This window comes from Triticum urartu, chromosome 4, assembly GCF_003073215.2.
Source record: "Triticum urartu cultivar G1812 chromosome 4, Tu2.1, whole genome shotgun sequence".
Lineage (NCBI taxonomy): Eukaryota > Viridiplantae > Streptophyta > Magnoliopsida > Poales > Poaceae > Triticum > Triticum urartu.
The window spans coordinates 95,774,206-95,797,633 of NC_053025.1; the positions used below are offsets into that span (position 1 = coordinate 95,774,206).

Below are 23,428 nucleotides of genomic sequence, written 5' to 3' on the forward strand. Positions count from 1 at the left end.
AGACCCCAAAACCGGGGCAACCGAGCGAGGAGAAGTAACATACAACTCATGTATCATTATCACCCTCCGGCACTACCCTAGTCTGTGAAAAAAAACCTTACGGGCGGAGTAGGATACAATGGGGTGGTGCGCTTTTGGGAGGAGGGAATGTTACCACCAGCTTGTGACGGCCTTTGTGTTGGAGATATGTGCATGATGTTGCTTTTGGTTGAACTTAGCTTTTGGATAATGATTATCATGTTTTATTCGTGCATTTCTGTCCCTATTGTATGCCCAAATTTGGATCGGAAAACTGAAAGTATGGATTTGAAATGTTGGTGAAGTTTTTTATGTTGAAACCTGAAAAGCTTGGCTTATTTGAAAAGCACATGCACATACAGGACACTGGTGCTGCATGCGGAAGCAACGAAACCGGGGAGTGTCCTCCACTTGTCTCCCCTCACTCCCCGCTTAACGCTCCCTTCCCTCCGTCCGAGCTCTCCTCCCCTTGAAAGCCACGCAATTATTCCGACAGCCCAAGAACAGGCTAACGCCATGCATCCATGCTCTTGTCGCTAGGTATTGAAGTGACCGGGAGATCATTGCGGGCCAGTGTTCCTGATCAGGAGAAATCGTGCCACTAATTTCGAGGTATTATGGATGGTTACACACATTGTCTTCCCTTTGCTTAGTTTCCTGAAATTTTGCTGTTCATCGCCATGGCGGCATTTTGAATGCTGTGGTGTTTCAGGATCTGACCTCTGCGTGCGGGCAGAGGGTGAGGAAGCATATATGAACGGAGTTGCATGAGGTGAAGGGGGACGAGACGATGGCCCTGTTCGATCGGAACCAGAGGCAGCGGTCGTCGCTCTTCTCGACGGCGACCGTCGTCGTCTTCGCGGTGCTCTGCCTCGTCGGCTTCTGGATGGTCTCCCCTCCGTCGCCGGAGGCCGTCCCGGCGGCCACGGTGACGGCGTCCACGGCGGACGTCAAGAAGGCGGCGGAGGCCGTCGTGAAGGAGAAGGAGGAGGACCGCTCCATCGACGCCACCAACAACTTCAAGCAGGACAGTGCCAACGTCGTCGCGGAGGCCACCACGGCCGCTGTGGAGGCCGAGAAGCCCACCGTGGACGCCAAGGGCGGCGAGGCCGACGGCGAGAAGCCGGCGTCCAAGAACCAGTCGTTCGATGACGAGAACGGCAGGACGGAGGGCGGGGAGCTCGTGAAGCCGGAAACCGCCGAGACGGACGGCGCCGCCGCTGCCGCTGCCGCCGTGGCTGCTTCCCAGGGGAAGAGCGTGGAGGACACGGTGACAGACGTGAAGGAGCAGGCTTCTACCGACACCAAGGAAACCGCAGGCAGCGGCGGTCAGGACGCGAACACTGAGAAGTCGCCGGCTGACACCAAGGAGAGCATCGTCAGCCAGGAGGAAAACCCGAAGGAGGCCGCCGGCGGCGGCTCTTCAAAGAAGCAGACCTTCGACGACGAGAACGGCAAGATGGAAGGCGTCGACGTGGTGAAGGATGACGGCAACAAGACGTTCATCTCAGAGGACAATGCCAAGCCAATCATGGAGGAGACGACCACCGCCGTCACGGACAAGACGGAGGACGCGGCGGCGGCCGTGGTATCGACCGAAGCCTCCGCCGTCACTAATCCCGACGATACGAAGACGTCGGACGTTGTCGAGGAAGAGCAGAAGCTTCTTCCGGAGACTCTGGAGAACGGGCAGGCGGAGCTGCTGATGGAGCGGGCGGCGCAGAACGGGTCGTTCACGACGCAGGCGGCGGAGTCGACAAACGAGCAGAAGACGCGCGCCGAGAAGAAAAAGAATAAGAAGAAGAAGAAGAAAGCGGCAAGCAAGGCGGAAGCGGAAGCGGAACCGGAGGCGGCGGTGTCGTTGCCGGCGCACGTCTGGAAGCTGTGCAACACGAGCACAGGCGAGGACTACATCCCGTGCCTGGACAACGAGGCCGCCATCAAGAAGCTCAAGACCGACATTCACTACGAGCACCGGGAGCGGCACTGCCCCGCCCACCCGCCGACGTGCCTCGTCCCGGCGCCGCCGTCCTACAAAGATCCCATCCGGTGGCCAGTCAGCCGCAGCAAGATCTGGTACCACAACGTTCCGCACACGCAGCTGGCGGAATTCAAGAAGCGTCAGAACTGGGTGAAGGTCTCCGGCGAGTACCTCACGTTCCCCGGCGGAGGCACGCAGTTCAAGACCGGCGGCGCGCTGCACTACATCGACCTGATCCAGCAGGCGTTCCCGGAGGTGGCTTGGGGCCGCCGGAGCAGGGTGGTGCTGGACGTGGGGTGCGGCGTGGCCAGCTTCGGCGGGTTCATGTTCGAGCGGGGCGTGCTGACCATGTCGTTCGCGCCCAAGGACGAGCACGAGGCGCAGGTGCAGTTCGCGCTGGAGCGCGGCATCCCGGCCATCTCCGCCGTCATGGGCACCAAGCGGCTCCAGTTCCCGAGCAACGTGTTCGACATAGTCCACTGCGCCCGGTGCCGAGTCCCCTGGCACATCAACGGCGGATTGCTCCTCCTGGAGGTGAACCGCCTGGTCCGGCCCGGCGGTTTCTTCGTGTGGTCCGCCACCCCCGTGTACCAGAAGCTCCCCGAGGACGTGGAGATCTGGGGCGAGATGGTGAAGCTGACCAAGGCCATGTGCTGGGAGATGGTGGCGAAGACCAGGGACACCATCGACCGGGTGGGCCTCGTCATCTTCCGGAAGCCGATGAGCAACCATTGCTACGAGACACGGCGGCAGACGGAGCCTCCGCTGTGCCACCCGTCCGACGACCCCAACGCGGCGTGGAACATCTCGCTGCGGGCGTGCATGCACCGCGTCCCCACCGACCCGTCGGTGCGCGGGTCGCGGTGGCCGCAGCAGTGGCCGGAGCGGGCGGAGAAGGCGCCCTACTGGCTGAACAGCAGCCAGGTGGGCGTGTACGGGAAGGCGGCGCCCGAGGACTTCGCGGCGGACTACGCGCACTGGAAGAAGGTGGTCCAGAACTCGTACCTGGCCGGCATGGGCATCGACTGGAAGAGCGTCCGGAACGTGATGGACATGCGGGCCGTGTACGGCGGGCTGGCGGCGGCGCTGCGGGACATGAACGTGTGGGTGATGAACACGGTGAACATCGACTCGCCGGACACGCTGCCGGTGATCTACGAGCGGGGCATGTTCGGGATATACCACGACTGGTGCGAGTCCTTCAGCACCTACCCTCGCTCCTACGACCTCCTCCACGCCGACCACCTCTTCTCCAAGCTCAAGGCCAGGTTGGCATTCCACCCTCTACTACGCCGTCGGACTGATCGCCATTGGACTACAACTAAGAAATTTTTGGGTGTGGTAGGTGTAAGGTGTTGCCGGTGCTGGTGGAGGTGGATCGGATCCTGAGGCCGAACGGGAAGCTGATCGTGCGGGACGACAAGGAGACGGTGGACGAGATCGTGGAGGGGGTGAGGTCGATGCACTGGGAGGTGAGGATGACGGTGTCCAAGCGCAAGGAGGCCATGCTCTGCGCGAGGAAGACCATGTGGCGGCCCACGGAAATCGAGCCGGGGCCGCCCACAAGATAACCTCACCTCGCCTCGCCAGTGATCGGAGTTAACAGCTAGCGCGCCACTCGCGAGTAATTCGTCTGATTGATTGGCTGATATAGGTTTCAAAAAATAAGCTTGTCTAGATGAAGATGAAGTGCGTACATATGTTCTGTTGGGTCGGCCGGTGTCTAATTAGTTCTTCTTTCTAAGGTTTTCCCTCCAGTGTGAATTGCCATCTGTTGTATTGCGATGGAATAGTACGTAGGTGTATGTGTGGCATGTTTGTATGTATGTATGCTATTGGGAACCAACACTTATATGACTTATAATCTAATACATAGCTAAGAGATTGATCCCCACTTAGTTACACCCTACGGTTTCTCTGCTCTCCTATGATTTTTATCGGCTATCTGCTTATTGGCGCACCTCTCCACGGTTCTGTACACTTCACTTTCGGTAATAGATTTCATTTACCGCAACGAGCCTACTAAAAATCAGTCTATTGAGATTTAACCAAGTCTCAATCAACCATGCAGCATTTTGTGCCATCATTTGCAACATTTTTTTCCTATCGGTCGCAACATCCATCTTGCTGGTTGTAGCATGTCTTCCCTCATTGGTTGTAGCACGTCATCGCATCGGTTGCAACATCTTTCATTGACGGTTGTAGCATTTCAGTTAGAACGGTTGTAGCATTTATTGTTGTTGCTTGCAATACAGTTGCAACATTTTTTCGCCGCCGTTTGTAGCATCCAACCGTGCAGATTGTAGCAAAAAAAAACACACTCACGTCACTCGATTGAGACTTCGTTAAATCTCAGTCGACTGAGTTCTAGACACACCCTTATCATAAACTCTCGGTTTATCATCGCCCGCTTAATCCGAACCCTTCACCTTTCATATCAACCACAACTTCATGCCACCGATCACAATTTTCATTTCCATGTATCTAGTTGAAATGTTTACATAATTTTGGAACGGGTCTTTTATGAGTTTGCATGTGCATATATTCAGTAGGCTCTTCATACCATTGCGGCCTGAAAAGATGGAACTTAAGTTTGTTAGCTAGCAAAACTGACTAGTTTCATAGTCGATTTGCTGCGTGGAAACTCTGCGTGACAAGTTGCACGTGTGCTTTCTCAATATTGTCTCTAATTCTTAATCGTATTCTTACTAAAAACTATGGCATATATTTATGTTTTGCATCAAGATATTTTATGATTTTCTTTTCTTCACAAGGTTACAATTTTGTAAACGATATTGCTATTCTCTGATGAATAACACTGTATTTTTGTCAGAAAAGTACTGATATTGCTATTCTCTGATGAATAACACTGTATTTTTGTCAGAAAAGTACTTTGCACAAAGGTACATGACTTCTGGTAGTCTATTAGTACTTAGTAGTGACAGAGCCACAAAAAATCCTTGGGGAGAGGGGGGCTGTAATATAAACCTCCCCCAAAAAATGTTCAGAACTTCGTCCAAGCCCCCTCCCCAACCACCACCACCACCTTCAGCTCCGCCAATTTCTTTTAGCTTACTTGTTGAGACAAGTTTGAAAGCTTAGCAGAGGTAGCCATGCGTATGTGTTGACATCTCTTGCGTTAGACTTCACATTGAAGACCTGGATTGGGATTTGCCCCGGTCCAAGCAAGAGATATCGGGACAATGACCACAACTTCTTCTACAGGTTGTTCCATTGGAGGATTCAATCATTGGTACAATATGTCCTTCAATCATTGGTACAATATGTCCTTAGGTGAATCATCTTCTTGTGATAGGGATATCGTTGACTCAGAGGTTAGCAAGTCACTTGGGTGCTTCCCCATCATGACCTCCAGAGCAACAACATTGAAGTTGTAAACATCACACCTCTATGTTACCCTCATTGTGTATGCAAATTCTGCAATAAAACAACTAGAACCATCTTTGTTAGTGTATTTCCCCAATATGACATTGCTAAGTAGTGCCTAAAATATGCAATGACATTGGTCCAAATAGCATTTTATTGATTTGTGTTTTCTCACTAATTCGGATTTATTTTTCCTTCACTTTTTCTTCAAAAGATTTTGGACTCCTAAAGGTGTATTTTTTGTGGTTCCCATAAAGAATTCTACATAGTTTATTTATGGATGGTTCAAATTATTGTTATTAACTCTAGCTGGCATATTTATAGCCTCTTGATATAGCCATGTGATCGTTCCTATAAGTATATTGTGGCTTTTTTCTCAAAAACGCAGGAGAGTTGTGCATCATTGCACGTGCTTGCAAGCCCCACTAAGTAGCTAAAACAGATGCGCCAGAAGCAAGAGAAAAGACGATGTGAGTCAAAAACCATGACCACGACTAAGACTGTAACGCCCTCGATGCGGCTATATCTCCTACGTGTCGAAGCACGACTTAGAGGCATAACCGCCTTGAAAGCAATGTCGCAAGTGAGGTAATCTTCGCAAACAACCCATGTAATATAAATAAACGGGAAATGATACATAGTTGGCTTACACTCGCCACGTCACACAAATACATAAATAAGTCATTAAATTCATCCAATACACTCAGGGTCCGACTACGGTACCAAAATGAAGAACAACCCCCAAATGCGACAAAATCCCCGATCGCCCCAACTGGGCACCACTACTGATCATATGGGAAAGACACGTAGTAACGGCGAGAGTCTTCATCGAACTCCCACTTGAGCTCGGTCATATCATCTGGAACGGTATCATCGGTCCCTGCATCTGGTTTAGGAAGGAATCTGTGAGTCATGGGGACTCAACAATCTCGCACCCTCGCGATCAAGACTATTTAAGCTTATAGGTAAGGTAAGGTAAGGTATGAGGTGGAGCTGCAGCAAGCGACTAGCATATATGGTGGCTAACATATTCGCAAAAGAGAGCAAGAAGAGAAGGCAAAAGCACGGTCGAAAAACTATGATCAAGAAGTGATCCTAGAACAACCTACGTCAAGCATTACTCCAACACCGTGTTCACTTCCCGGACTCCGCCGAGAAGAGACCATCACGGTTACACACGCGGTTGGGGCATTTTAATTAAGTTAAATTTCATGTTATCTACAACCGGACATTAACAAATTCCCATCTGCCCATAACCGTGGGCACGGCTTTCGAAAGTTCAAATCCCTGCAGGGGAGTCCCAACTTAGCCCATCACAAGCTCTCACGGTCAACGAAGGATATTCCTTCTCCCAAGACAATCCGATCAGACTCGGCATCCCGATTACAAGACATCCTCGACAATGGTAAAACTAAACCAGCAAAGCCACCCGAATGCGCCGACAAATCCCGATAGGAGTTGCACATATCTCGTTCTCAGGGCACACCGGATTGTCCAAGGTTCCGGTAGGCCAGCCCAGAGTTGCCCCTGGTGGCCACCGGCAGCTGACAGGTTGGACCAACACTTAGAGGAGCACTGGCCCGAGGGTTTAAATAAAGATGACCCTTGAGTCCGCAGAACCCAAGGGAAAACAGGCTAGGTGGCGAATGGTAAAACCAATGTTGGGCCATGCTGGAAGAGTTTTATTCAAGGCGAACTGTCAAGGGGTTCCCATTATAACCCAACCGTGTAAGGAACGCAAAATCCGGGAACATAACACCGATATGACGGAAACTAGGGCGGCAAGAGTGGAACAAAACACTAGGCATAAGGCCGAGCCTTCCACCCTTTACCAAGTATATAGATGCATTAATATACCCAAGATAATATTGTGATATCCCAACAATAAACAATGTTCCAACAAGGAACGATCTCCAATCTTCACCTGCAACTAGCAACGCTATAAGAGGGGCCGAGCAAAGCGGTAACATAGCCAAACAACGGTTTGCTAGGACATGGTGGGTTAGAGGTTTGACAAGACAATTTGGAAGGCATGATAAGCAAGTGGTAGGTATCGTAGCATGGGCATAGCAAAAGAGCGAGCATCTAGCAAGCAAAGATAGAAGTGATTTCGAGGGTATGGTCATCTTGCCTGCAAAGTTCTCAGAGTTGCCTTGATCCTCGTAAGCGAACTCAACGGGCTCCTCGTTCACGAACTCGTCTCCCGGCTCTACCCAAACAAGAACAACAAGCAAAAGAGCACAATCAACCACGTGCAATGCTCAAGCAACATGATGCATACATGGGATAATATGCGGGATGCGATATGTGATGCATATGCATGATTTGCAAAGGAATAATTGAACCTGACCTCAACTTGGAAATCCAAGAGTGCCACTGGAAAGGGGAGTTGATTTCGGTTGGAATCGATATAAAGATCACCGGAATCGGATGCACGATTTGGAAATGGCAAGAAAAACAAATATGGCACGGGTGTGCGATAATCAGCAAGTGCCCAACTAAATGCAACAAGATAAATATACTACACACTCAAACATGGCAAAAAAATACATAGCAGGGATCCACTCATGATGCTTGACAAAAGATGAACATTGAGCTACGGCTAATTCATCCAGTAACAGGTTCAAACAAGCATGGCAAAAGTGCAAATGACAACAGGTTTCAGACTTAGTGAAATTAACACAAGTCTGGAATTTATCATTAGGAAGCAATCTTTAGAGCATGAAAACTACATGCTACAGGAACATAACATGGCAAATCAAGGCATGGCATGAAGCTACTCTAAACACATAACAAAAGTCCCTTACTGACCATAAGCCAAAAGGGCACAGAAAATATGATTACACCCATGCAAACATAGCAAATTTTATAAACAGATTCAGACTTAGTGAAATTTCAGGACATGGCAAAAACAGATTCATGTTGGCATGTTAACAAGCTTGATTAACTCACTACATAGTATATCATGGCATGGAACAAAATCTAGCATGGAGTAGACATGAAAATGAAGCTATCCATGTGCAAAGAGACCTCATAGCATACTTGCGTTAAATCACACAAAAAGGACAAAACAACATCATGATGTAAAATGACATGGTTGTGAACTTGCTCAAATGCAGAAAATAATTCCACCACTGGATTCATTGGATTTTTCTACCCCAAAAACATATATAATATGTTGGGGTTGCAGTAGAAAAATCATCACAAGTGCAATAAGTTGAAAACTGCCCAAAATGGAATCTGACAGAATTGGCAATTTCCATATTTGGAATGTCCAGATCTGGACTTGCCTGAAAAGGAAAGCTAGCATATTCTAGAAATGGAAATCGCTGGAGTAAAAGAAAAGGAAAAACATGGGGCTATGGAAGGATGACATGTGGGCCCTGATTGTCAGTGATACGCGGATAGTACCACACCCCAAAAATATACGCGGAACCTGGGGTTCGAACCCGAGACCTCCCGGGTGTGTGCGTGCCTGGGTAACTAGCTCGGCTGCGCTTGTGCTTGTGCCAAGAGGGGGGGGGGCTAGACCCTTTGAAATAGGCGCAAAGGCCAAGCCTTCCCTTTGCTCCTACGCAGAGAAGATGGCGACGTTGCCGGCGGGCAACAGCGGCAACCAGCGGGGCATAGGGACTCCGGCGGGCGTGCAGTAACATGAGACGGTGTAGCTACGGGGCGCGCATATGTAGCGGCTCGAGCTTGAGCTCACGCTCGATTCAGGCGCGGCACGGTGACGATGGCGCTGTGAGGCAGCGAGCAACGCGGATGCGGGAGAGCTGCAGCAGGAGACGCGGCGAAGCGGGGCATGCAAGCCGCGGGCGTGACAGAGGGGATCCCGAGCGGGGGGCACACGGGCATGCTACGGCAGCGACAACAACTACATCTACAAGAAAAGAAAACATGCCTCGCCAGAGCACCGGGAGCGCAGCAAAGACACGGATCGACCAAGCCTCACGGGGTCCTAAATGCCATGGAAAGAAAGGGGGAGGTAGGTGCTTTACCCAGCTCACCCTAGGACATGATGAGGTCGATGGAGGCGAGCCGGAGACGACGTGAGGGAGCTCTGAACTTGCCGGGGCTATTGTCGTGAAGCAGGGGAGGAAGAGGATGACGGGGAGGTAGATCCAGGGGCCGTGGCGTCGCGTGCGTGCAGGCAGGGGACAGAGAGGTACTTGACGACCCTCTCCACGGCAGTAGGCGGGTCAGAGACGACGTGGACGGCTACCCCGAGCTCGAGCTCTTGCTCGACGAGGCCATGGTGGGCAGGGTGAGGGCACGGCGCGCGACGCTAAACTAGGCGGCGGTGAGGCAGGTAGAGGAGGGGGATCGGTCGAGGAGGAACCCTAGGACGCGGGGGACAAGTTTATAGGGGGCTAGGGAGCTTCTCCGACCGTCAAATCGACCGGACGCCGACGTGGCTCCTGTGGATGAGCTGCCGTACAGGGGAGACGACGCTCTTGTCGCAAGCAGGCTGGATGGGCTGCGCTAGCTGGGCTGGCCGGTGCCTAGGTGGGCTGCTGGCTGCGGGAGGCCCAGGTGGATGCATCAGGAGGCTTCTCCCTTTTCTTTAGATCTGTGAATTTAAATACCGCTATAGAAAAGGAAAAAATTCAGGGAGGTAGGAGAGGTATTTGGCAGAAATAAAAATAGCCTCAAGCTCCTGGAATTATGGGCCATTTGAATAAATTGCTTTGGGGATTTTTAAAGGAAGAAAATTAAATCAAGTTAGAATTAAATTCAAACTTGAGTCAATTTTTAACCTAACCAAAACAAATTCAAATGAGTTGAAAATTGGCAGAGAGGATGTAGGCATGGTGCCAGATTTATAGGGAGAAGAAGAACATTAATGGAGTAGTGCAATATGGCACTTGCAAGAAAAGAAAAGAAAGGGAAGGAGAGGGGGGTGATGGTTCAAAGGTTTGAGAGGGTGACAAGGGGTAATGCACATGATGCTCATGGCAACAACATGAATGACCAAATGCAACATGAGATGGCATAGAGAAAAATGACAAGCAATGAAAAGGCAAAGCAAAGGGAAACAAAGCAAACCCGAAATGAAACCCTCAAATAGGAAAACCACATGGTATTGAACACGACAAGGCTGGATACATTGCCAAAATTTGGAAGTTTTACATCTGGGGTGTTACAACACTCCACCAGTACGAAAGGATCTCATGCCGAGATCTAGGACTGGAAAAACTCCGGGTACTCAGAACGGAGGTGATCCTCGCGTTCCCAGCTGGCTTCACGGTCGGAATGGTGTGACCACTTGACTTTGAGGAATTTGATTGACTTGTTGCGAGTCTTGCGCTCAGTTTCTTCAAGAATAGCAACTGGGTGCTCACGATAAGACAGGTCTTCTTGGAGATCAATGTCTTCGAAGTTGACGATGCGGTCAGGGGTCTTGAAGCACTTGCGGAGTTGAGACACGTGAAACACGTCGTGCACGTTTGCAAAGTTGGAGGGAAGCTCAAGTTGATAGGCGAGATCGCCTCTCTTGCTGACGATCTTGAAAGGACCCACGTATCTAGGGGCAAGCTTCCCTTTGATGCCGAAGCGACGAGTACCTTTCATTGGAGAGACGCGGAGGTAAACATGGTCTCCGATCTCGAAAGCCAAATCACGATGCTTACTATCATAGTAGCTCTTCTGGCGCGATTGCGCGACTTTGAGGTTATCACGAATGACTTTGCACATCTCTTATGCCTCTGTGATCAAGTCATTTCCAAGAAGTTGACGTTCACCGGTCTCTGACCAGTTAAGAGGAGTACGACACTTCCTGCCATAGAGAATTTCAAATGGGGCCTTTCCCGAACTCGCTTGGAAGCTGTTGTTGTAGGAGAAATCGGCATATAGAAGACAATCTTCCCACTTCATACCGAAGGAGATAACGCAAGCCCTGAGCATATCTTCGAGAATCTGATTGACATGCTCGACTTGGCCACTAGTTTGAGGATGAAAAGCTATGCTGAAACGGATGTTGGTGCCCATGGCCTTTTGAAAAGAATCCCAAAACTTCAAGGTGAAGATGTTGCCACGATCTGAAGAAATCAACTGCGGAATGGCGTGCAGAGAGACAATCCGAGAGGTATATAGCTCTGCCAATTGAGCTGTTGTGATGGATTCTTTGATAGGAAGGAAATGAGCCACTTTAGTGAGTTTGTCGATGACAACGAATATAGCATCATTGCCACGCTTGGACTTTGGAAACCCAGTCACGAAGTCCATCTCAATGTGGTCAAACTTCCATTCTGGAATGGCAAGAGGTTGGAGGAGACCAGCTGGTCGTTGGTGTTCTGCCTTCACTCTTCTGCAAACATCACATTCATTCACGAACTGAGCAGTCTCGCACTTCATTCGAGTCCACCAATACGACTGCTTGAGGTCATGGTACATCTTTGTACTTCTCGGGTGGATAGAGAGGAGTGAATTGTGAGCCTCATTCATATTGACTTTACGAAGGTCACCTTTAGGCACAACAATGCGATCCTCAAAGAATAGAGTATCCTTGTCATCAAGGCGATAGCACTTGTACTTGGGTTGACTCTTGGCAATCCCAATCTTCACCTTCTTCACCATAGCATCAAGAAGTTGAGCCTCACGAATCTGATCTTCCAAAGTAGGAGAGACTTGGAGGTTGGCGAGGAAACCTTGAGGAACAACTTGCATATTGAGTTTGCAGAAAGCTTCACAAAGCTCGGGTTGGTAAGGCTTGAGAATCAAACTGTTGCAGTAAGCCTTCCTGCTCAATGCATCAGCAATAACATTGGCCTTGCCTGGAGTATATTCAATACTCGGATTATACTCTTGAATCATTTCGACCCAACGAGTCTGCCTGAGGTTGAGATTAGGCTGAGTGAAGATGTACTTGAGACTCTTGTGGTCAGTGAAGATGTCCACTTTTCTTCCCAATAAGAGATGTCTCCAAGTCAAAAGAGCATGAACAACTGCCGCCAACTCGAGGTCATGAGCGGGGTAGTTCTTTTCATTGGGCTTCAACTGGCGAGAAGTATAGGCCACAACTTTCTTCTCTTGCATCAACACTGCACCAAGACCTTGAAGGGAAGCATCACAAAAGACCTCGAACGGTTTGGATTCATCAAGAGGAGTCAAAACTAGAGCAGTGACTAATTTCTCTTTCAGGGTGTTGAAAATGATGTCACATTCAGGAGACCAAACGTACTTCATGTGCTTCTGGAGGAGGTTGGAAAGAGGCTTCGCGATCTTTGAAAAGTTCTCAACGAACCTTCGACAATAGCTTGCGAGACCAAGGAAGATGTGGAGTTGCTTCACATTCTAAGGTGGTTCCCAATTCACAATTGCAGACACCTTCTCAGGATTCACCGCTATGCCCTTGGCAGAGATGATATGCCCAAGATAGAGAACCTCATCAAGCCAAAACTCGCACTTTGAAAACTTGGCATAGAACTGATGTTCTCTGAGCTTATCGAGCACCAAACGCAAGTGCTTGGCATGATCCTCCTTGTTCTTGGAAAAAACCAAAATGTCATCGAGGTAGACCAAGACGAAGTCATTTGTGTAGGTGTTGAAGATGAAGTTCATCATGCGAGAGAATGTTGGCGGAGCGTTGACGAGGCCAAAAGACATGATAGTGTATTCATAGGAACCATAGCTTGTTCTGAAAGCTGTCTTGGGGATATCCTCTTCACGAATGCGAATCTGATGACAGCCCATATCGAGATCAAGCTTGGAGAATACTTGAGCACCTTTGAGTTGTTCAAACAGCTCGTTGATGTTGGGAAGTGGGTACTTGTTCTTTATAGTCTTCTTGTTCAATGGACGGTAGTCAACACAGAGTCGGTCCGTTCCATCCTTCTTCTTCACAAAGAGAACTCCACAAACCCACGGAGAAGAACTAGATCGGATGAGACCCATTCTCTCTTGTTCATCGAGTTGCTTCTTCAGCTCCTTCAACTCTTTAGGTCCCAGCTTGTAAGGACGTTTGCGAACAGGTTCCGTGCTAGGCTCAAGATCGATGACAAATTCAACTTGTCGGTGCGGAGGCATTCCTGGAAGCTCTTCTGGAAAGACGTCTTGATATTCGCAAACGACCAGAATTTGAGAGATGGCATCCAACTCATCCTTCTCATTGAGAGAAAATAGACGAATGGTATCATCCCTTGCGGCAAAGACAATTACATCCTCAGACGAATGAGTCAATTGAATCTGCCTGGCAGCACAATCAAGCTGAGCCTTGTGCTTAGAAAGCTAGTCCATTCCGAGAATAAGATCAATATCCGAGTCACCCAGAACAGTAGGAGAAGACAGAAACTTGTAGTCACCCAAAGTGATAGTACCGGAACAATGGAGTTAGCGTTCATGCGTTTACCAAGAGAGACAACTGTTATCGGTCTAGGCAAAACTTGCAAAGCCAACTCATGCTTAGATGTAAATGGTCTCGAGATGAAACAATGCGATGCACCAGTGTAAAAAAGAACTTTTGCAGGAATATCTTTAACAGGAAGGTTACCCATGATGACATCTGACAAGTCCTCTGCCTGAGCTGCATTCATCAAGTTGACCTTGGCGTGCTTGGGGTTATGCTTGACCACTGCGGTGCTGGCAGACGTCACAGGAGGAGGAGGAGGGAGACGCCTCTGATTGAAGCATTTGTTGGCATAGTGACCCTTCTGTTGGCACTTGTTGCACGTGACCTCTGAAATTGGACGGTGATACGGAGCACTTGATCTTGGATCTTGAGACGAAGTCTTGTTCTGAAAGCCTGGGTTGGGTGGGGGGGAAGATCCATTGCCACCTTTGCTCTTCTGCTGATAAGGCTGACGGAACGGAGGAGGAGGAAGCCAATACTTTTGCTGCTTAGCCACTTGAGTTGAGGAAGAAGGAGTCGCATCTCTGACTCGCTTCTTGGAAGCATCGCACTTCAGGTGGGCAGCCTCTTGCTTCATTGCCATGTTGTAAAACTCATCGTACTTCTTGGGCTCAAAAAGGACGAGAGCAAGTTGTAGTTCTTCTCTGAGACCACCCCTGAACTGGTATATCATGCTCTTCTCGTCAGTGATGTCTTGCTTGGCGAAACGAGCAAGCCTCTGGAACATGATGTTGTACTGGTAAACAGACATAGTGCCTTGCTTCAGGTTGCGGAATTCCTCACGATTGCTCTCAACCACACTCTGAGGAATATGATGTGATTTGAAGTCTTGACGGAATTCATCCCAGGTAATAGCACGGCCTCCTCTGGAATCTTTGTATTGCTGAAACCATTCTGCAGCTTGGTCTTTGAGTTGGAAGGAGGCAAACTTGACAAAGTCCTCAGGCCTGACGTTACTGCACTCAAAATGCTTGCAGATATCCACGAGCCAATCATCAGCATCTGAGGCCTCGACACAGTTGCTGAAAATCTTTGGCTGGTTAGCGAGGAACTGGTTGAGTGTAGCAAACTGATTCTGATTGTTGCCATGGCCTTGGTTGCGCTCTTGCAGAATTTGCATGATCAGCTGTGTGTTTGCATTGGTAGCGGCCATCACAGCTTGCCATGCCTCCGGAGGTGGAGGTGGAGGTGGTGGTGGCGGATCCTGATTCTGATTCTGATTGTTGCCCTTAGCAGGAGCCATCCTGAAGAGGGTGACATCCGTTAGCATCTTGACAGGCAATAATTCAAGCTGAATCAAAAGGATTGAAATTGCAACATAAAGTCTTCACATCCGAACCAAATGAACGAATGCATTCCAATTGAAATGGTCACATATCCATAAATTGAGAAGCCACTTCGAATTGAGGTAGAAGAATATAAAACAAGGTACGGACAAGAACAAATACTTGGTGAGGATTACCCAATCCCAAACCAAATATCCACGGAAGAAGGACTAGAGCTACACGAATTCCCACCTATGAAACTCCCGAACCTTTCCGGTTATGCAATCAGGTGTTGGGGATACAGGGGAAGCATAATATCTCACCCAAAGCTAACAAATCCTACATCCAGCTGTATCCATCCTTCAACACATAACCAAGAAACCTTCGGAAATCATTTACCTCAACCTTCGAAAAGCATCCATTATACAAGTTATGGCAATACTCCCAAACTCCCGCCCCAGTACTGGGTGGTGTCGAGGTTAACTCACCAACAACTGCATAAAAGAGATTTTTGATGTCGGAGAAACTTAGGTATTCCAGAATCTCAACGATAAAATTGTGACGACAACACCTCGGAGCTCAACTCCCCGGGACACTGCCACAACCCCTAAATGACAGGAGGCACCAAGAACAATGTTCTCGTCACAAAACCATCGGAACGATTCCAAGAAACCCGCGTGATCCTAATTTTTTTAGTGAAATTTTAGAAGAGAAGAGTCAAAACTCTACGTCAAGATGCCTCACTAGAGCGACGAAGGGACTGAGGAGTAAAAAGAATTCCTAACTCTCCGATATATAATTCCTAAACGACTCAAAACATTCTTCTAGACTCAACAACGCCAACGATTCGATCAAGCAGGGGGCTCCTAAGGTTGGGGAAGGCTCTGATTACCAACTTGTAATGCCCTCGATGCGGCTATATCTCCTACGTGTCGAAGCACGACTTAGATGCATAACCGCATTGAAAGCAATGTCGCAAGTGAGGTAATCTTAGCAAACAACCCATGTAATATAAATAAAGGGGAAAGGATACATAGTTGGCTTACACTCGCCACGTCACACAAATACATAAATAAGTCATTACATTAATCCACTACACCCAGGGTCCGACTACGGTACCAACATGAAGAACAACCCCCAAATGCGACAAAATCCCGGATCGCCCCAACTGGGCACCACTACTGATCATCTGGGAAAGACACGTAGTAACGGCGAGAGTCTTCATCAAACTCCCACTTGAGCTCGTTCATATCATCTGGAACGGTATCATCGGTCCCTGCATCTGGTTTAGGAAGGAATCTGTGAGTCACGGGGACTCAGCAATCTTGCACCCTCGTGATCAAGACTATTTAAGCTTATAGGTAAGGTAAGGTATGAGGTGGAGCTGCAGCAAGCGACTAGCATATATGGTGGCTAACATATTCGCAAAAGAGAGCGAGAAGAGAAGGCAAAAGCACGGTCGAACAACTATGATCAAGAAGTGATCCTAGAACAACCTACGTCAAGCATTACTCCAACGCCGTGTTCACTTCCCGGACTCCGCCGAGAAGAGACCATCACGGTTACACACGCGGTTGGGGCATTGTAATTAAGTTAAGTTTCATGTTATCTACAACCGGACATTAACAAATTCCCATCTGCCCATAACCGTGGGCACGGCTTTCGAAAGTTCAAATCCCTGTAGGGGAGTCCCAATTTAGCCCATCACAAGCTCTCACGGTCAACGAAGGATATTCCTTCTCCCAAGACAATCCGATCAGACTCGGCATCCCGGTTACAAGATATCCTCGACAATGGTAAAACTAAACCAGCAAAGCCACCCAAATGCGCCGACAAATCCCGATAGGAGCTGCACATATCTCGTTCTCAGGGCACACCGGATTGTCCAAGGTTCCGGTAGGCCAGCCCAGAGTTGCCCCTGGTGGCCACCGGCAGCTGACAGGTTGGACCAACACTTAGAGGAGCACTGGCCCGGGGGTTTAAATAAAGATGACCCTTGAGTCTGCGGAACCCAAGGGAAAAGAGGCTAGGTGGCGAATGGTAAAACCAATGTTGGGCCATGCTGGAAGAGTTTTATTCAAGGCGAACTGTCAAGGGGTTCCCATTATAACCCAACCGTGTAAGGAACGCAAAATCCGGGAACATAACACAGATATGACAGAAACTAGGGCGGCAAGAGTGGAACAAAACACTAGGCATAAGGCCGAGCCTTCCAACCTTTACCAAGTATATAGATGCATTAAGATAAACAAGATAATATTGTGATATCCCAACAATAAACAATGTTCCAACAAGGAACGATCTCCAATCTTCACCTGCAACTAGCAACACTATAAGAGGGGCTGAGCAAAGAGGTAACATAGCCAAACAACGGTTTGCTAGGACATGGTGGGTTAGAGGTTTGACACGGAAATTTGGGAGCCATGATAAGCAAGTGGTAGGTATCATAGCATAGGCATAGCAAAAGAGTGAGCATCTAGCAAGCAAAGATAGAAGTGATTTCGAGGGTATGGTCATCTTGCCTGCAAAGTTCTCAGAGTTGCCTTGATCCTCGTAAGCGAACTCAACGGGCTCCTCATTCACGAACTCGTCTCCCGGCTCTACCCAAACAAGAACAACAAGCAAAAGAGCACAATCAACCACGTGCAATGCTCAAGCAACATGATGCAAACATGGGATGATATGCAGGATGCGATATGTGATGCATATGCATGATTTGCAAGGAAATGATTAAACCTGGCCTCAACTTGGAAATCCAAGAGTGCCACTGGAAAGGGGAGTTGATTTCGGTTGAAATCGATATAAAGATCACCGGAATCAGATGCACGGTTTGGAAATGGCAAGCAAAACAAATATGGCACAGGTCTGCGATAATCAGCAAGTGCCCAACTAAATGCAACAAGATAAATATACTACAGCACTCAAACATGGCAACAAAATACATGGCAGGGATCCACTCATGATGCTTGACAAAAGATGAACACTGAGCTACGGCTAATTCATCCAGTAACAGGTTCAAACAAGCATGGCAAAAGTGCAAATGACAACAGGTTTCAGACAGTGAAATTAACACAAGTCTGGAATTTATTATCAGGAAGCAATCTTTAGAGCATGAAAACTACATGCTACAGGAACATAACATGGAAAAGCAAGGCATGGCATGAAGCTACTCTAAACACATAACAAAAGTCCCTTACTGACCATAAGCCAAAAGGGCACAGAAAATATGATTACACCCATGCAAACGTAGCAAGTTTTATAAACAAATTCAGACTTAGTGAAATTTCAGGACATGGCAAAAACAGATTCATGTTGGCATGTTAACAAGCTTGATTAACTCACTACATAGTATATCATGGCATGGAACAAAATCTATCATGGAGTAGACATGAAAATGAAGCTATCCATGTGCAAAGCGACCTCATAGCATACTTGCATTAAATCACACAAAAAGGACAAAACAACATCATGATGTAAAATGACATGTTTGTGAACTTGCTCAAATGCAGAAACTAATGCCACCACTGGATTCATTGGATTTTTCTACCCCCAAAACATATATAATATGTTGGGGTTGCAGTAGAAAAATCATCACAAGTGCAATAAGATGAAAACTGCCCTAAATGGAATCTGACAGAATTGGCAATTTCCATATTTGGAATGTCCAGATCTGGACTTGCCTGAAAAGGAAAGCTAGCATATTCCAGAAATGGAAATCGTTGGAATAAAAGAAAAGGAAAAACATGGGGCTATGGAAGGATGACAGGTGGGCCCTGATTGTCAGTGATACGCGGATAACACCACACCCCAAAAATATACGCGGAACCTAGGGTTCGAACCCGAGACCTCCCGGGTGTGTGCGTGCCTGGGTAACCAGCTCGGCTGCGCTCGTGCTTGCGCCAAGAAGGGGGGGCTAGACACTTTGAAATAGACGCGAAGGCCAAGCCTTCCCTTTGCTCCTACACAGAGAAGATGGCGACGTCGCCGGCGGGCAACGGCGGCAACCAGCGGGGCATAGGGACTCCGGCGGGCGTGCGGGAACATGAGACGGTGTAGCTACGGGGCGCGCATATGCAGCGGCTCGAGCTTGAGCTCGCGCTCGATTCGAGCGCGGCATGGCGACGATGGCGCCATGAGGAAGCGAGCTACGCGGACGCGGGAGAGCTGCAGCAGGAGACGCGGCGAAGCGGGGCATGCAAGTCGCGGGCGCGACAGAGGGGATCCCGAGCGGGGGCACACGGGCATGCTACGACAGCGACAACAACTACATCTACAAGAAAAGAAAACATGCCTCGCCAGAGCACCGGTAGCGCAGCAAAGACACGGATCGACCGAGCCTCACGGGGTCCTAAATGCCATGGAAAGAAAGGGGGAGGTAGGTGCTTTACCCAGCTCACCCTAGGACACGATGAGGTCGACGGAGGCGAGCCGGAGACGACACGAGGGAGCTCTGAACTTGACGGGGTTGTTGTCCATGAAGCAGGGGAGGAAGAGGATGACAGGGAGGTAGATCCAGGGGCCGTGGTGTCGTGTGCGTGCAGGTAGGGGATGGAGAGGTACTTGACGGCCCTCTCCACGGCAGCAGGCGGGTCGGAGATGACGTGGACGGCTACCCTGAGCTCGAGCTCTTGCTCGGCAAGGCCATGGCGGGCAGGGCGAGGGCAAGGCGCGCGACGCTAAACTAGGCGGCGGTGAGGCAGGTAGAGGAGGGGGATCGGTCGAGGAGGAACCCTAGGACGCGGGGACAAGTTTATAGGGGGCTAGGGAGCTTCTCCGGCCGTCAAATCGACCGGACGCCGACGTGGCTCCTATGGATGAGCTGCCGTACAGGGGAGACGACGCTCCTGTCGCAAGCAGGCTGGATGGGTTGCACTAGCTGGGCTGGCCGGTGCCTAGGTGGGCTGCTGGCTGCGGGAGGCCCAGGTGGATGCATTGGGAGGCTTCTCCCTTTTCTTTAGATCTGTGAATTTAAATACCGTTGTAGAAAAGGAAAAATCCAGGGAGGTAGGAGAGGTATTTGGCAGAAATAAAAATAGCCTCAAGCTCCTGGAATTATGGGCCATTTGAATAAATTGCTTTGGGGATTTTTAAAGGAAGAAAATTAAATCAAGTTTGAATTAAATTCAAACTTGAGTCAATTTTTAACCTAACCAAAACAGATTCAAATGAGTTGAAAACTGGCAGAGAGGATGTAGGCATGGTGCCAGATTTATAGGGAGAAGAAGAACATTAATGGAGTAGTGCAATATGGCACTTGCAAGAAAAGAAAAGAAAGGGAAGGAGATGGGGGTGATGGTTGAAAGGTTTGAGAGGGTGACAAGGGGTAATGCACATGATGCTCATGGCAACAACATGAATGACCAAATGCAACATGAGATGGCATAGAGAAAATGACAAGCAATGAAAAGGCAAAGCAAAGGGAAACAAAGCAAACCCAAAATGAAACCCTCAAAGAGGAAAAATTTGGAAGTATATTGTGGCTTTTTTCTCGAAAACGCAGGAGAGTTGTGCATCATTGCACATGCTTGCAAGCCCCACTAAGTAGCTAAAACGGATGCGCCAGAAGCAAGAGAAAAGACGATGTGAGTCAAAAACCATGACCACGACTAAGACCCTCCCCTGATCAATCTAGCCAAGAGCTTAGCCCATCCAAGGACCAAAGATATGCTTCATCTTTAATGGCCAGCAACACCATTTGGACATTAGGGAGACTCCTATTGAAGACAATAATTTCAAGGCTTCCAAATCATCCAAGAACAAAGAGTGATTAAGGAGTGAGGGAGTCCTGGATTAGGGGGTGTTCGGGTAGCCGGACTATACCTTCAGCTGGACTCTTGGACTATGAAGATACAAGATTGAAGGCTTCGTCCCGTGTCCGGATGGGACTTTCCTTGGCGTGGAAGGCAAGCTTGGCAATGCGGATATTCAAGATCTCCTGCCATTGTAACCGACTCTATGTAACCCTAACCCTATCCGGTGTCTATATAAACCGGAGGGTTGTAGTCCGTAGGCAATCAACTCCATACACAACAATCATACCATAGGCTAGCTTCTAGGGTTTAGCCTCCTTGATCTCGTGGTTGATCTACTCTTGTACTACCCATATCATCAATATTAATCAAGCAGGAGTAGGGTATTACCTCCATCGAGAGGGCCCGAACCTGGGTAAAAAACATCTTGTCCCTCGTCTCCTGTTACCATCCGGCCTTGACGCACAGTTCGGGACCCCCTACCCGAGATCCGCCAGTTTTGACACCGACATTGGTGCTTTCATTGAGAGTTCCTCTGTGCTGTCACAATCAGGAAGGATGCCTCCTCCCGTCTTTAAAGACGGTGCCGTTGCTAAGGGAGCCTTGGCTGTCGGCCAAACCCTCCGGCTAGGTGGTTTCCTCATGACCGCCTGTTCGGCTGTTGCGCCGACGGTGACCTCTCGGGTCATCAAAAGCAACCTACACGTTAGCTCGGAGCTCGTCGAGCAGCTAGATCCAATGGAGCTCTCTTCCATAAACGAGCTCTTGGATCGCATCGCCGCCCTGGGGGTCGCTACGGATTACGACCAGGTTGGGCTTAAACCCGATCTAAGAGAAATTAACTCTCCCCAAGTCATCCACCACGTTGCCGTGGTAGAGGCGCAGTGCGGCGACCCTTCATCTATTTTAAGGACTAGCTACGTCCGAATTCCCGACTCCTCCAAGCCGGATACCCGCGGAGAGGAGGATGTAACTCAAGACCTGAGCTTAGGATCAGGCAACGGGCTAGATTCGTTGGACAACATCCAAGAATCCAAACTTCAGAGTTCGGAAACTCTTCGGCCTCCGAATCTTGGATTGGGTGAGGTTTCAGATTCAACGACACCCGCCCACCCGAACATAAGCGATCTCTCCCAAATCAGGCAAAGGCCCGAGGAAACAGTACATCATTACTGGGCCAGATTCCTCCTGGTTATGAACAGGATAAAGGATTGCCGCGAGGGAGACGCAATCTCAATTTTCTGCCGTAATTGCACGGACGAGGGAATCCTTAACGCCGTAAGTCGTCGTGATATTACACGCTTCGCTGACTTGGCGTCCATAGTACAAAAATACTGTGCGATGGAAAGCGCCTGGAAAACCGAAATAAAGTTTTGGGATAATCCGGCCTTGAATAGTAATCCCATCCGAATTAAGAGGGTGCATCATCATAGGACACCTGGGATAAACACCAAAAAACCAAAACCCTCTACAGGGCATGGAACCGTACTGGAAAGGTGGCTTGATGGACCCTGTAGAATTCACAGTACAGAGGACGCCACACCAACTCACAGCCTTAGAGCATGTTGGATACTCTGGCAGGTGGCCAAAATTGGCGAGGACCTCTTAATTCTGGAGGCCGCAGAAAGCCAGCCCAAGGACACCAGTACCATTCTCACAGTCTTCAAGACTTTCGCATCAAACAATATGCGAAAAAGAACACTCCGCAGCCTCGCCGAAGTCTATCAAGTTGCAACAATAAATCCATGGAGCGACACTGCTATTACCTTCAACACAAGTGATGAACCTAGATTCCGAACAGCCCGAGCACCAGCCGCATTGGTCCTCAGTCCCATAGTGGACGGCTTTCGCCTCACCAAGGTGCTCATGGATGGAGGCAGCGGACTGAACCTCATTTATGAGGAAACCCTTCAAAAAATGGAAATAGACTGGAACCGCATCGAGCGAAGCAGCACAACCTTTAGAGGAATAATCCCCAGTCGGGAAGCGCGCAGCACAGGAAAAATCACACTAGATGTGGTGTTCGGCACGCCGGATAATTACAGGTCCGAAGAAGTCACGTTTCAGGTGGCCCCGTTTAAGATCGGATATAACGCTTTACTAGGGCGAGAAGCATTCACAATCTTCCAAGCAATACCCCATTACGGGTACATGAAGCTTAAGATGCCCGGGCCGAATGGAATTATCACTCTAGCTAGTGATCCGGACATAGCACTCCGCGCCGACAACAAGACGGCTGCATTAGCCCTTGAGGCGCTATCCGAAGCCTTAGTGGCCGAGGAACTGACTGCGCTGCGCTCCACGGTTAACAGGGATGATGTGATACTCGATAAGAGATCCAAATTGACATCATTCAAGCCAGCCGACGAAATAGTCAAATTCCAGGTCCATCCAACGGACCCCAATAAAACAGCTTCAATCGGGGCATGACTGAACCCTGATGCAGACGCCGCACTACGAGAGTTCCTACGAGAGAACTGAGACATCTTCGCCTGGCACCCTTCAGACATGCCAGGGATCCCACGCAGGCTGGCCGAACACAGCTTAAATATCCTAAAAGGATTTAAACCTATCAAGCAAGCCCTTCGGCGTTTTTCCGAACCCAAGAGACAGGCTATGGGAGAGGAGCTAGCCAAGCTATTGGAGGCCGGATTCATCAGAGACATAAAACATCCGG

At 49.1% G+C, this 23,428-nt stretch overlaps 1 protein-coding gene across 1 annotated transcript; it reads left to right on the forward strand.

The window, feature by feature from the left end:
- Positions 1–747: 747 nt before the first annotated feature.
- LOC125553618 (probable methyltransferase PMT26) lies at positions 748–3,897 on the forward strand. Its single transcript, XM_048717376.1, has 2 exons — positions 748–3,267; positions 3,345–3,897. The coding sequence occupies exons 1-2, from the start codon at positions 809–811 to the stop codon at positions 3,568–3,570; spliced, it is 2,685 nt and encodes an 894-aa protein (XP_048573333.1). The 5' UTR covers positions 748–808; the 3' UTR covers positions 3,571–3,897.
- Positions 3,898–23,428: the final 19,531 nt, after the last annotated feature.

What these genes read in the sequence shown, in the direction of transcription:
- LOC125553618 (XM_048717376.1), top strand. Translation starts at nt 809, where the DNA reads ATGGCCCTGTTCGATCGGAACCAGAGGCAGCGGTCGTCGCTCTTCTCG. An exon ending in TTCTCCAAGCTCAAGGCCAG is followed by an intron (nt 3,268 to 3,344) that starts GTTGGCATTCCA and finishes TGGGTGTGGTAG; the next exon opens with GTGTAAGGTGTTGCCGGTGC.